The 15,771-nt window shown below is 37.0% G+C and overlaps 1 protein-coding gene across 2 annotated transcripts in view; it reads left to right on the top strand.

Annotated features, from left to right (window-relative positions):
* The window catches only part of TFDP2 (transcription factor Dp-2), a 192,385-nt gene that overhangs the window by 39,497 nt on the left and 137,117 nt on the right, over window positions 1-15,771 (top strand). For both annotated transcript variants that reach the window (XM_043873632.1, XM_043873631.1), the window contains exons 2-3: window positions 8,427-8,529; window positions 15,281-15,347. In XM_043873632.1, the coding sequence (XP_043729567.1) occupies window positions 8,503-8,529; window positions 15,281-15,347 (94 nt within the window). In that variant the 5' untranslated portion in view covers window positions 8,427-8,502. The remainder of the gene's footprint in view (window positions 1-8,426; window positions 8,530-15,280; window positions 15,348-15,771) is intronic.

Here is a 15,771-nt window from a genome sequence, read left to right as displayed (position 1 = left end):
AAAAACATTGTGTTTTTTAGGAGAATCAGCACAAATATATGTAAGAAAAACTTAAAAAAAAAAAAAAGGTTTAGAAACTGCTGTTTTCTTCACCAGTTGCTTCTTTTTGTTTGGCCCCACTCTTCATTTCTTGTTGGTCTCTTGGGTGAGTTGAACTTTTTATGCTGATGTAGTTTTTTGTACAATACTGTATCTGTAAATTACAAGAATTCCCAAATGATGTTTTATAAGCTCATGTAGCATATTGTGACGTATCAAGTTAAGGATACATAGTAACAGTTGTATTACTTACCTGGAGCTACAGTTATCTGGAAACAAGGCTTTGCTAAAGAGCATGTGGGTAACACGGATCTAATCCATGTAGTCATTGTGCGTAAATTGAATAATGGTTTAAAATTTGGCTGGTACACCACTTGATTAAAGAGCCTTTCTATTAGATTCTTGGCAGGATCTTGAAATGTGATGTTGTTCTAAATTTGGGTGCTTTCTGATGTTGCTTCTTTGGACAGGGGGAAATAAGTTTTCTTAGACTTTCGTTTTCGGTAATTAAGAACAAATAAAAAGTGTTACCTATGACAATATTTGAAACAAAAGTATCCCTTTGGTTTTATTGTGGATGCTTGTATAAGAACATGTCATTAATTCAGTTTTGCCAGGGAATGAGGAAGGGATTCTATTTCAGTGAATTTACTTGTCAAAATGTAATAATATGTCTACTTTTCCTTACTATTAATCTGCCAGTTGTCAATTACTTAATGTACTTGTCTATAACAAGGCCTAGCCCATTTGTCCCTGTTACGGGCATCCTTTTACAGAGTATAGTTGGCTTGAAGCCTGAAAATTGAGATAAGCAAATTTTGTAAGAATTTTATGTTAAATAAAATCAAACGGATGAAGAAAGGCTTATGTACTTGAATTACTAGTTTCGTAAAAGCAAATTTGAGAGCAGTGGACTTTTTTTTTTTTTGCTTATTTCTGAACTTTGAGTTTTATTCCAGCAGAATAAGGTGCTTGTTAGATAATTGAATTGTGGATGATGAATATAAACTTACCGGGCTTAGTCAAGAAATGAGTATTTCGGTTTCCAAAGAATTATAGAATGTCATATGTGATATTGCCGGTTTATAAAAATTAGAAGGCACATAATTTTTACTTAATCTTTAGTAAATGTAACTTAATATCCCTGGCTCAGATGTTTGGCTCTTAAAATCTTTCCAAGGCTTCCATTAATTTATGTTTGTATTTATTTATTTCAGGCTGCACTGGGTCTTTGTTGCTGTGCTTGGCTTTTGCTAGCTGCTATGAGCGGGAGCTGCTCTTTAGTTCTAGTGCATGGGCTTTTCACTGTGGTGGCTTCTCTTGTTGCAGACACATGCTTAGTTGCTCTGCAGTATTTGGGATCCTCCAGACCAGGGTTGAGCCTGTATTGGCAGGTGAATTCTTAACCACCATGGAAGTCTGGCTTCCCACTCATTTAATTAAAAAGAAAAGAAAAAGTAATATCCTGCATGACTGGGCTTCCACCCGTATCTCTCTGTCTTGTTCCGTCTTGCCCTTCGTTTTCAGGCACATAGGTCTTCCTTCATCTCCTGGAACTAGCTGTGTGTTTTTCCTATGATGTTTGCACCCTCTGGCTGTGAGTCCCCTTCTCTGCCATTGGTTTGTTCCATTTGGCTGTTGAGCTTAGTTCAAACTTTGCTTCCTCAAAGGAATCTTCTCTAAAACCACCAGAGTTCCAGCCCCTTTCTGTACATGCTTCCTTTGTATCTTTGTTTCTGTAGCACCGCTTATAGTATATGTCATTATATAGTTAATTGGGGAGTTTACTGCTGAGTGTCTGCCTTTAGAGTTAAAATGTAGGCTCCATGAAGGCAGAGACTGTCATTGTTTCTCAGAGCATCTTTACTGCTCAGCCTATTTGACTCGCAGCAGGCTGTCAGAATTTGCTGAATAAGTGAACCGAATGAGTGGTGCTCAGACAACACTGTTCAGTATTTCTCTGCACATATGTAGAAGCTGTTAAAAGTTGCTATTGATTGCTTGTAGTGTTAACCAGTTTTTACCATTGTGGAGAGTCCTGGGTAAAAGCTTATGTACACCCAGACAGATTTTTTTTTTTTTTCAATTAAAAAAAATGAACAATGATGCGGGTTGTGAGGGGGGTCCAAGAGGGAAAGATGTATGTGTACATATAGCTGATTCACTTTGTAGTGCAGAGGAGACTAACACAACATTGTAAAGCAGCTATACCCCAATTTAAAAAGTGAATAATGAGCATTAAAGCAATTATCTTTTTTTTTTTTTTTAAGTGTAAAATGTTGATGGTTCCTTAGAAGAGCAGCTTTTAGTAAATAATTCTTTTTAAATTTCCCTCTTGGCTAGTGTTCTTTTCGCCTTCAACATCAGTGAAATTAAATATATTCTATTATAAAAACTTTTCCCATAGCACTTTTTGAAATTAATGAACACAGATACAATGCCAACCCCAGAACACTTTATGATGGGAAAGCGACACCCGACAGTCTGCTGTCTTTCGTGTGTGAACGCGCTCAGTGCTCGTGTCTTATTTCCTGCTGCCGAGTCACGTTAGATGGGTGACCATGTTTTATAAACGTGAGAATACTGAGTACATGGTTTAATGAATATCACTTTTTTGAAAGTTATGCTTCTTTTATTTTTAATTTTTATTGGTGTATAGTTACTTTACAATGTTGCGTTATTTTCTGCTGTACAGCAAAGTGAATCAGCCGTGTGTGTGTATGTGTGTGTGTATGTGTGTGTATGTATGTGTGTGTATGTGTGTATTGTGTGTGTGTATGTATGTGTATGTGTGTGTATGTATGTGTGCACGCGTGCGTGTGTGTGTGTGTGTATGTGGGTATGTGTGTGTGTGTGTGTATGTGTGTGTGTATACATATATATACACACATATATATATCCCCTCTGTTTTAGATTTCGTTCCCATTTAGATCACCACAGAACACTGAGGAGAATATTGCTGAAAAAGCAAACACAAAACCAATATTTCTTGGGTTCCAACCAGGTATCAGACACTGGATGTATGATAAATGAAAAGACAGAGGGTCCCCGCCCTCATGTGATTCACCCTTTAGTTGTAGAGATGGCCCACGATCTGATTATCACACAAATAAATAGATAATGACAACCAGATGTGTACTTGGAAAGGAGAAAGTAGGAGAGCATTTTTAAATAGAAACCCCTCTAACTTAGTCTTTGTAGTGGGAGAATTACAGTTGCCCAGACAAAGTGACATTTGAGAGAAATCTGGAGGAAGGAGACCTAATGCCTGGGGAAAATTCCAGGCAGAGAGAACAGCAGGCAGAGGCTCAGAGACAGGAGGAGCGGGTCTTTGAGGAACAGACAGGAAGGCCAGTGGACGTAGATGAGAGAGGGTGTGGGAAAGTGGTTCAACACAATGCTGATGAAATGATCAGAGAGCAGATGAAACACTGAGCATTGTTTGTCACCAGTATAAAATTATTGTCACCAGGATAAAAACGTGGGAGATCTGACTGTCCACCAGTGGAGGACTGGTGGTATAAGTTACGGTGTGACAGTGTAAAGGAATATTATATAGCTGTAAAAGAGAGGAAGTTTACTACCTAATCAGAAAAATAAAGAATTGTAGCTTTCATATTGAAATTTAGAAATAGAACCTTTAAAAAAGGGGAAAAACTTGACCCAATGATGGATGATTTGTCCTGTATGAAAAGAATTATTTTGGTAAAGTAAGTTATCCTTCTATACCTGGATTTATTGTGATAATAATTATGTATTTTGTCATATTTTCAAGGTGAAATGTATTTTATAACGTAGCATAGTGGTTTAGAATATGTCTGCTGGGCTGAGATCCTGACTTGATATTCTGGCATTGCCATTTGCACAGCTGGTTAACTGGGCAAATTAATTCAACTTTCTAAAGCTTAGTTTTGTCATTTGTAAACTGTGAACAGTACTAACATTTATCTGATAGAGTTGCAGTATGAATTGAATGAGAGAATATATGTGAGTCACTTAGATAGATATTCTCATCACCTAAGAAAAAAGTTACATACTGTCACTTCCTATGAAAATACCTTTTAATTAATCCTCTTTATCAAAAGTTAGAGTGCAAAAAGAGAATTCTGAAGAAAGTTATATCAAAAGCAACTCTGTAGTTGCATTTCAGAGGTGGAATTATAGCTGCTATTTGTTACTTGTTTTATTGTTGTGTCTATTTTCCAAACTTTGAAACATTAGCATATATTTAAAATTACTACCATCTTCCATTTAAGCATGGTTTGTCTTCCGTTTCAGCTGATTTTGCTGAAATTTTAATTTTTAGGAACATCCTTTTCAGCAGTGTCTGCAAATCTCGATTCAAGAGACGTTAGTTCAGTAAATGTATTCATAATTATTTTTGCTTTCCTCCTTATATTTTGATTAATGTTGTACCAATTTAAAAGGCTTTATGCCCACAGCTGCTAAGTTGTGATTGGAAAGGAAAGGGGCTTGCTTTTTGAGACCATCTGTGGGAGTTGCATTGTCTGAATCTGACAAGAGATCATGGCAGATGGTGAGGTCACTGAGATTGACTTTTTGAGCTTGACATAATGTGCTCATGAAGCTGGAAGGAGAAATCCGACTTATTTTTTTAACCAACAGAACATGGTGACAGGAAGAAGTGTACAATTGTTGAGTCTGGATGAAACATAATGCATCAGTGCACAGGACTGGTTTAATCTTTGACAATCGCCAGTGCTGCCAAGGTAGCTGTTTGTTGAAACATTCTGCGCTGTGTTTATTTACTTTCTAGGCCTTTGGTTTAAGTCATATGTTGCAAATAACATTTAGATTAAAGACAGTGTAGAAACAAGACAAAAAGCTTTAAAGATAACTTAGAAAGGTATATTTTTAAATTGAAAGGTTATAGGCTGTTACTCAAAGCCAGTGCAGCGTATGCTACTTCTTCATTTTTAATTGAATGAAGATCTCTGTCATAGTCCCATGTGTTTTTATAACATTTATCTTAATGTAATTTTATATAATTTAAATTACACTTGAAGATTTATGCTTACTGTTTCTCTCATTTATTAGGAGCTCTCTAGTGTCTGGATTAGTATTTTGCTCATAGTGTATGTTCAGTAAATGTTGGCCAGGTAGATAAATTAATGAATGAAGTTATTGTCGACTCTTTGTTAATTTTAGATGAGCTTTTTTTTTTTAACCACAATTAAATGCTTTCTTTTTTCTCCTACTTTGAAATTGTATTTATGTTGTGGTCTTTATCACTTCTACTATGTGTGAATTATGTATTATTTGTTTTGGAGGAAGAAACCTTAATTTGTCATGAGAAGTCAGTGAGCCATTTTTTCCTTAATATTAATGAGTACTTTTGCTAGGCAGTGTCCAAATTATTTTCCACGTCTTGACTTGTTTAATTAAGTAGAGGTATTGTGCTACTACTATTTTGTAGATGAAGAGATTGAAGTACAATGATGTTAATATAAGTGTGCTTAAGATACTCATGTACTTTGGCTCTATTTCAAACATTTATCATTTAGGTAACATTTAGAAGTTACAGTTTGTGCTTAGCTCTGGTGAGAAGATGCAAAGGGAATACCAAACAAAATTATGTTTTGTCTTATTAAACTCAGTTACTGTAGCGAAGATGTGTTTTTATTCGTCGCCTCTTGATACTGTGTGTTGAGATAATAACACCTTGTTAATTTCTTGTTGTTTGCCTGAGTGACAGTGCCACTCACTAACCCAGTCCTTAGGAAATATAATCCCGTCTGGAACACTGAGTATAATAAGGAAGCAGATGCTCAGAGACAAGGAGCTGTAACCATTACAGCCATACTCTGAAAATGAAGAAATGGGAGAGGAGGGGGAAAGGGCATTTAGCTGAATCTGGCAGCCCAGCCTAACAGTGACTGCTTATATTTCATTGACCAGAATTATGTCATGGCCAACCCATCTGGGAGGGAGACAGAAGGTAGTAGTTTTAGTTGGGCGTATTGCTGGTTTGGTGAATGAGATGGGATTTCAGGAACATTTATCTCATATTTGTAACACTGAAGAGTATATAACAGATAACTGATAAATGTGAAACAGTTCCAGTGTAGGAACTTGATTTTCATATTTACTCATGGTAGATGTGATCAAATCTGCTGCTACAGTGGGAAAGCAGAAATCACAGCTGTACTTCAGGTCTTGGGCTTTTAAACATATGTTTTCTTTATCATTGGAAAAATCACACTGTTTCAGTGAAAGGTAAAAATGTTTCCTCACCACCCCCTTCCCCACAGTTTTACTTGTAGATTCAAATTCTAGCCTGTGAGGCAGATGTTTGGAGCCTCCATTGCTTTAAGCCCTTATTATTTACGGTCTTTTTAAAGTTAAGTTTTATTCTTCCCCTTGAATGTCCTATTAAAGATTTAACTTTGAAATAATTTTATTTGTTTATTTATTTTTAAGTATTTATTAATTATGTGGCTTTGTTGGGTCTAAGCTGTGGCATGTGGGATCTTCCTTATGTCATGGGGGATCTTTCATGACGGCGCACGGATTCTCTATTTGCGGTGCAAGGGCTTAGTAGTTGTAGCACACAGGCTGAGTTGCTCTGTGGCAAGTGGGATCTTAGTTCCCTGACCAGGGATCGAACCCATGTCCTTTGCATTGCAAGGCAGATTCTTAACCACTGGACCGTCAGGGAAGTCCCGAAACAATTTTAAAATAAGAGAAAAGTTGCAGAAATAGGAAAAGATCTTTTGAATACCTCTGACCTAGAATCACTAGTTTGTCAACATTTTGCCACACATGCTTTATCACTTCTACTTTCTCTATATATACAAATTATATACATTTATTGATCATTTGAAAGTATGTTTTTTCTGTCATACCCTTTCACTAGTAAATATTTTGGTGTATTTTTTTTAAGGTTGAGGAAAGTGAAAAAGTGAAAGTGTTAATCACTTAGTTGTGTCTGACTCTTTGCTACTCCATGGACTGTAGCACTCCAGACTCCTCTGTCCATGAGGTTCTCCATCCAAGAATACTGGAGTGGGTAGCTAGCTATTCCCTTCTCCAGGGCATCTTCCCAACCCAGGGGTCAAACCTGGGTCTCCTGCATTACAGGCAGATTCTTTCCTGTCTGAGCCACCAGGGAAGCCCATTCACTTAAAAAAAAAAAAAAGAACACAATCCTCTGATCAGAAGCAGGAAATGAAACAATACAGTTATCCAGTCTGCAAACCATGTTTCACTTTTTCCAGTTGCCCCAGTAATGGTCTTCATAGCGGTTATTTTTTGCGATTCAAAGTCCAGTCCAGGATCATGCGTTAAATGTAATTTTCATATGACTTTAGTCTTAAATCTGTAATGTTTCTTTAGCTCTCCTCTGTTTTTCATGATAAACTAGTATTTTTAAGAACTCAGGCCATTGTTTCATAGAATGTCTCAATTTGCATATTAGCATCATTGCATGCTTCATCATTGCTTCATCATTATACATTTTAGGAAATACCTGATAAGTGATACTGTGTCCATCACAGTGCACCTGTGGAGATGCATGATGTTGGTTTATTCTGTTATTGGTCATAGGTAGCTTTCATCACCTTGGCTGTAGTGGTATGTGCCAGGTTTCTTCACTGTAAAATTTGATGTAAGAGGTATCTTGTAGGGAAATATTTCAAGACTATATAAATATCCTTTTTCTCACCAAATTTCATTTAATCATTTTAGCATCTTTTGATGATTCTTAGCTTATCCATTAATATCACAGTGTTTACAGATTGGTGGTTTTCTAACTGCTTCATTTCTTTGTACGTATTAGTTGGAATTGTATTGCAAAGAAGACGTTTCCCTTCCTTGTTATTTGTTTCTATAAGTGTGAACTCTTGGATTATTATTTTATTCATTGGGTTTAGAATCTGTTACAGTCTGTTGTTATTAGTATGTACTTAAGTGCTTAATTGCCCCTTTAAACTGGCTTAAGTTGTCCCTTTATGTTGTGGACTCTCTAATCTGTCTCCTGTATACTTTTAATATGTCTCTGTCATTCCTTACTTTAGCTACTCAAAGTGTTCTAGGTTTATCTTGTGCATTTCCTGCCCCATTGCTGGAATTGGCTATTTCTCCCAGAATCCCTGGTGTTGCTTTCAGTGAATTATCTACACCAGCATAGTATATTTCAAAGTCCAGGCTCTGTCACTTCTTAGCTGAGTTGGTTTGGTTGAATTATTTAACATCTTTAAATTGCAAGTTTTATTTGGAAAATGACAGAATGGTCCACATCTCGTAGTGTTGTTATGAGGATTAATTTAGGTAATTAAAAAACAGTATCACATAGTAATTAGGACATAAATGTTGCTTATGATGATGATGACTATTACATTACTGTTCCCTCTTTTTCCCTTTAACAGGATATTCTTTTAAAGAATTATTGAAGACGAAGTTTTTTTATTTGTTTTTTAATGGCTTTACAGAATTTTAAATTGAATGCAGTTTGACATGACGGCAAAAAATGTAAGTATTTGTGAATTTTTAAATGTAAGTATTTAAAATGAGTTAAACTTTTTCCTGTGCACATTTTCTTCACCATTTTGGCTAATCAAATTCGGTTTACCGGCAGCAGTGTATTACCTGTTTTTGTTTCTGCGAAGAAAGAGACTGAACTTTAACGCTGAACTTTACACGTCCCTCACGGCCATGGTAGCCTTCTTGCAAACCGCTACCAGGTTGCTCCAACTCAGCAGCTGCAAATTGTCTCCAGAAATGTTCCCACCCCCCTCCTGTTTGGTGTACTGTTAATAAATTTGCTTTGGTGCTTGCTGGAGAGTTACTTGGCATTATTGAGAAAAATCACTGTTTTCTTTGGCTCAGTTTTTTTCTTTTGGATTTGCCCTTAAAAATGTGTACAATCAGATGTTGTTCAGAAGCAGCCTGCTGTCCTCCTTGAGGTGATTCCTGACTTCAGTTGTTTTGGGGAAGTTATTCTTTTTTTTTCTTTTGTTTAAGACTGTCATTTCTGAATCTACTTCCTTTCAAGTTATATTGTTATTATACCAATGGGTTTGTTTCCAGTTATGGGGAGGGATTATGCCAGAAAATAAATGCTACAACGTATGTGGAAATAACTTATTATAATTAGTATACCCAGATTATTAGTTTGGACTCTTTGATTGCAGGTAATAGAAACCAGCTTGGGCTACCTTAAACCAAAAGGGAATTTATTTTAAGGATAAAGGGATGTCTCAAGGAATGCAAGCGTAGGAATTGAGCAGACCCTCAGAACGATCTGGGTCCAGAAACTTGAAATCTACCAGGAATTGAAGCAGTATTTAGTTTTCATGTGTCATCTCTGTGTGTTTCTGTGCATTAGCTTCATTACTCTGTGTCTCTCTGCAAAGCATCTTCCTGAGTTCACAGTTAGTCAGCATCTCGATCTACTTGTTAGAGTACCAGCCTGTTCCGAGAAAGAGAGACAGAGAGGTACCAAGGAAGGGAGGCGGGTATCCTGACAGATCCTGTCTGCTTATTTCAGCTCTAACTTCAAACTCCTTGGGGAGGACCTCTGGCACAGCTCTAGTCTGATACCCACTGGTAGTTTGGTTAGTTATGACCAGAGAGACAAGTGTTATTGTGGAAAAAGATCTTGTGAGCCAGACAGATATTTCTAGATTATATCCATTATACAGGTAAAGAAGAGCATCAAAAAAATAAGAACACCCACTCTGGTTACTAACTTATACTTTCCAGTTATTGATGTGGCTTTCAGCACACACTAGTAGTTGTAAGCAGATACAGACTTTGCTTTGTTATCATATAATTAATTTTTTTAGGATAAATTATCCAGTGTCACCTGCCTTAATCTGTGGCTCTTGTGTCTATTTGTTTAGTTGCTGTTTGGGGGAAAGAAGAAGCAAAGTTTTAGTCTGTGTATTGGGATTTTTCTTGTTTTTCTCTCCTCCAGGAAAAAGAGAATGTGAAAGTTATCCTGAGCAAAAAGGATGACTACCATTCAACTAACAAGCATATTTTGGCTTAAAGAGGTCCTTTAAATCTTCGTAGCCATATGTACAGTTTGCTGTATTAACAGTTGTTGCCTTAAAGTAAAAAAGCATTTGAACCAGTGGTAACTATGCTCCCATTATTTTGTTTGTGTATTTAGACGTCATCAAAGAGTATGCTGTTCGTTTCTCTTCCTGCTCCAGCATCATTGGGGGAGAGGGCTGTTTGATGAGCTGACCCTCTCCTGATTCCCTGGAGTTGGGGACCTGGGGAGGTCAGGCCTCAGCCTGGGTGGAACCACAGGGGAAAGAACTGAAGTAGTCTGAGTGTCTGATAAAGCCCACTAGCCATCTGAAATAGATAAGCACATGTTCATGGCCTTTTAATATATTTTGTTGAGCTACTCACTAGAGGGATCATATCAGTTTACAACACCATGAACAATTCATTCTCATCTCTCCGCTCCCCATCTTTCTGCAGCAAATAAATATGTTCAACACTACTCCAGACTCCTACCTTCTTGGGATTTATAGTGTCAGTGAGAGGAGATGATAAATATGTAATGTTCATGATACCTGTTACGAAGAACAATAAAACAGAGTAAGAGGAGAGAAAGCGATAGCAATGTGGAGATCTCTTTCAGCAAGGTATTCAGAAGCATCCTTTTTAAGGAAATGACATTTAGACAGACCGATGCTCTTTAGTCTCAATCCAGGAGGAAGGAGTCAGCCATGTGAATATCTGGGGAAAGAGCATCCCAGGTAGAGGCAGGAGAAAGTGCGGTTGATCAGAGAACAGCAGATGACAGTTGACAAGGTGGAACAGAGTAACTAAGCCACACAAGTGGTAGGAGGTGAAGCCAGAGAGCAGGGGCCAGATCATGGGGAGCCTTGAAAATGGGGATGAGCAGGATGTGTTTTATTTCGTTTAATTAATTCATTTATTGTTTGACTCTGCTTGGGTCTTTGTTGTGTGTGGCTTGTGGGCTCAGTAGCTGTGGAGAACAGGCTTTGTTACTCCATGGCATGTGGGATCTTAGTTCCGGGACCAGGGATTGAACCTGTGTCTCTTGCATTGGAAGGTGGGTTCTTAGCCACTGGATCACCAGGGAAGTCCTGAGTGGTTATATTTTAAATGTCAGTGGGGAGCTAATGGAGTTTTTGAGGATGATTTCAAGACCTAACTTAGTATTTTTAAGTTTATTCTGGCTACTGGGTGAATCGACTGAAGAAGCCGTAGTAGATGCAGGGGACTCATTTCGTACCTATCCCAGTAGTTCAGACAGCAGAATATGGTAAGCTCGGCTAGGGTAATGATACTGGAGATGGGGAAAAGTGGTTGAATCTAGGATGTATAGAAGGAACAGCCAGCAAGACTTATTGAGTAATTAGGACATGGGGACAGGGAAGAAGTTAAAGATTTCTCAGCATTTGGCTTGTGTAACTGGATATGTGGTTTTGCGGTTTCATGAGAAGAGGATCTCTTGGGGAGGTACAGGATTTTGTGGCAAACTCAAAAATTGTTTTGAACATATTAAGGTTGAGGGACCTGAAAACATCCAGGTGGAGATATTGGCCAGCCAGTTAATATAATGATAAATAATGACTCTGGAGCTCTAGGGAAAGCTTGGGGCTGGTTATAGAAATTTTGCAGTCATTTCATATTAGATTATTTTAAAGTGGGGGGACTTCATGTGATTATATAGTTCTTGCTTGGCTAGAGAATCCATCAGGACCAAGGTCTGAACACAGGGATTCTCTAGCAACTGTGGAGAAGGAGAGGCAGCAAAGAACAGAAGAAATGGATAGAAAGGAAGGAAAGAGCATTACCCAGATGATGTGGAAGCCAAGTAAAGTGTTTCAAGAAGGAAGGAGTGATAATCGTATCATATGCCCCTGAAAAATGACTCTTAGATCTGGAAGAGATTGCCATGGTTTTATGGGAGCATTAATAAATGTATGTGAAAAAAAAATGTATGTGTAAATATTTACATCCTTATTTTCTATTTCTCATTTTACATTTCTCTTATGAGAGCAGTTTCTTGTGAAGAGTTAACTTTTGTCTTGGTCTTGGTGCCTTTCTAGGTCTTTTATGGTTGCAGGTGTTAGAAACCCTTTTCAAAATAGCTTAGGGCAAAGAGAGAGTGGCATTTATTGATTGGCACAACTGAAAAGTCTGGAGTACTCTGGCTTCAAATAAAGCTGCTTTCAGGGGATCAAATGAGGGGCGTCCGAGCTCTGTCTCCTTTTTCCATCTTTTGGCTCTGTCTGGTGGCAGAATGGCCTACACTGGCATCCTAATGCTCAATCTCAGAAGAGAGGAAGTTTTTTTTTCTTTTAACTTTTATGTTTCAGATTCCGTGGAGGAGCTTTTGTTGACCCTGCTCGGCCCACATTCTTAGACAAGTCACTGTAGAGAAGGAAGTAGGGTTCCATGCGTGGTTTGCTGCCTCACCATGGGTCGGGGGGCCAGCCAGGCCGTCACAGCACAGTGGAGGCTCTAAGATGAACAGTCCTACCAGAACTGCATGGATTGTGGGGTGGATCACTTTGCAAAAAGTTCTGCAGAGCTGGCAATATATTCTTTGTATCTGGGGTAAAATAAAGTAGTATCAAGTAGTATCTATTATCCACTGATGGGGCTTTCCCAGTGGCTCAGTGATAAAAGAATCCACTTGCCAACGCAGGAGACACGGGTTTGATTCTAGGTTGGGAAGATCCTCTGGAGGAGGACATGGGAACCCACTCCAGGATTCTCACCTGGAAAATCCCATGGAGAGAGGAGGCTGGCGGGCTGGAGTTCATGGGGTCGCAGAAGAATAGGACACAACTGAGTGAGCGAGCGAGCCAGGTATCCACTGATCCTCTTCTTGACCAAAAATGCACATGTGTTCTCTCCTAAGTTCACTTAGCGTACAATACAGAACTTGAAAGATACTTTTTTGCCTTGTCAAAGAATCTTTTAAAAATATGTAAGCCATAATATTCATTACAAAAAATTAGAAAATACAGATAAACTAGTCTAGAGATTAGATATCATATATACAAATGTGTGTGTGTTTGTGTGTGTGTGTATATATGTGAACCAAAATCTATATATAGTTTTTCAATTTTTTTTGCCTGTACCACGTGACGTGTAGAACTTCCTCAACCAGGGATTGAGCCTGTGTCCCCTGCAGTGGAGGCGTGGAGTCTTAACCACTGGATCAGCAGGGAAGTCCTACATATATATATATATATATATATATATACATATTTTTTTTTTTTTAATAAAAATGAGGCCAGATTGTTTTGTAACTTACTGTTTAGCATAGTCTCTATGATGAGTATCTTCTCCTGTCTTGATAACTCTGTAACATCATTTTAAATGGCTTTTTAATGTTATCTGTTCTATGGACCTTACACCAGTTTCCTAATATTGGCCATTATTTTCATTTTTTTCCCCTTTTTTAAGTTTTTAATTTTTGTCAATTCATTGGGTTATTTCTGTGAAACAAAAATCTTACAAAATTATTGGCCCAAAAGGCATGTACTTTTTAGGGGACCTTTGATTCATATTACTAAATTGAATCTCAGAAAGACCACCAATTGTATATTCACCATTGGTATATGAAGGTGCCAGTTCCACTTTATTTTATTTTTAATCTTTGTCAATCTAGTCAGCAAAAAATGGTATGTAATTTGCTACATTTCTCTGATTGCTAGTTAGATCAAACTGGTATTACATATATTATTATCTATATACTCATTGGTCATTTGTGTCTCTCCTATGAATTGTCGACGTCAGTGTTAAAGGAATAAACCTGTTGCCCTTTGAGTTAACAACTCAGACTTGAATACTGCTTTGCATTAATGAACATGTTTACATAATTTTTTAATTTGTTTAAAGAGCTGCCTGAGTTTGTTGTATGTGTATGTATTGTCATTCCCATGACAATGTTGCATGAACACCTTGCTTGTGAATGAATGGTAGAGGTAACCTTTGAGCACAGATTGTCTCGCTTTGAATCCTGTTTTCTTTCAGTTATATCTATCTGAAACATTAAATATCAGTGAAATTATACTGCTGTTCTTAGGGAGTAGCATTTGACTCAAACATTTAAGCTTTGGACATTTTTTATTCAGTAGACAATGACTGCTTAGACTAGGCAACACATTGTTTGAACATTCAGATAGAAAACTTTTCTCAGGATCTTATTTGATGAAAAATTTTATGTAAAATGAGTTAACTTTTCTTCTCTTGATCTGTGACACATTATATAGAGAGGTCCTTTTTAAATACATAAAATAAGAAAAGAATAGCTAATATTTTAAAATGCCTTTCCTCGCCAACTTTTCCTACTCTCAAATGATCTACTTTTTCTTTGCACCTTTAAACTGTGTTTATGAAAACAGAAATTAATATATTTTTGAAGTTTGAACTTAAACATTTTAGTAGTATTTATCTAAGCTCTGAATACAAACACTCCTCTCCATCCATGAGACCCAGATGACACACACTGTTGATCTAGAATTGACCTTTATCTTTTTAGAGTATAATATGTTGGTTACAAAGGCACAGATGTACAGCTGCTTAAAAGTTTCCGAATTCGTTTGTTACTTCACTCTGCAGAAGTTGAGCAGTAAGAGCAGGTGTTTAAACGTAACAGTAATCCAGTAACTGTGAACTCTGGACTGTGATGTGTGGTTTTAGTTGAGGTTTTTGCCGTTACTTTTGTATAATAACAAAAAGGTATAAACTGATGCTTTTGAAGTTATCGTAATACTTGGATTAAACAATTCCATTGTATTAAGCATGGAATGTATTAAAGGCTGCCTTTGCCTTCGTTGCTTTCTGTTTACAGTAGAGCACCAACAAGAGTTTCACCTTTCTTTTCTTTTTGTAGAAGAGCTTAAAAAGGAGAGGCATGTTGGTGGGCAGCAGTGAGGGTGGAATTTTGGTATATGTTTTGGCAGCTTCACAACTGCTACATTACTTGCTTAAGAAAAAAAGCCATCAGTAAAATGTGTAGATCTCACTTCTGCTCACAAGTAACACTGTTTCATTAACTTTTATCTTAATGTGGACAATGCAATATTTTTCCCATTTCAAGCAGTATGGCAGCATTTTAACCCTGTTCTTATATCTGATATAATTAGCTCATCTTTATGTGACTATGTATAATATTTGATATGGACTTCTGGTAGGAAGTTATTAATAATGGCTTATTAAGTGATCACATATTATTTAAAATCTTATTTATAATTTTTTAAACTATTTTATTCAGGTTGGTTTGAATTCTACAAATGCAGAACTAAGAGGATTTATAGATCAGAATCTCAGTCCAACCAAAGGTAAGGACAGTTGAATAAAAATTTTCTGCATCAGGCTAGTTTTACTGCATTTGTTTTATAAAATACGCAGCTACATGAAGAATTACTTTCTGTATAATAATATAATATTATTGTGTTATCATAGACCAAATAACTTTTATCCTTTAAAACTCAGTTACCTCTGAGAGATGGAACAGGAGAGGGGGTGTGTGTGTGTGAGAGACCCTACTTTCAGTGATTTAACTTGTAAAGAATACAGTAGAATGAATGAATATATATAATTCCTTTTTCTAATACATGGTTTACTGGAGGAATGTGTATATCCGAAATCTGACCCACCAGTACAAGAACTTGTGCAGGAAACTGTCAGTATCTTTAAACAGTATCTTTTAGTAAGTAGAAATACTGAAATCTTTATGGTTGAATTGATACGATGTTTGGGATT

Source organism: Cervus elaphus, chromosome 19 (genome assembly GCF_910594005.1).
Source record: "Cervus elaphus chromosome 19, mCerEla1.1, whole genome shotgun sequence".
In the NCBI taxonomy this organism is placed as follows: Eukaryota; Metazoa; Chordata; class Mammalia; order Artiodactyla; family Cervidae; genus Cervus; species Cervus elaphus.
The sequence above is the reverse complement of the archived record's forward strand: the minus strand, read 5'-3'. Positions and strand labels throughout refer to the sequence as shown.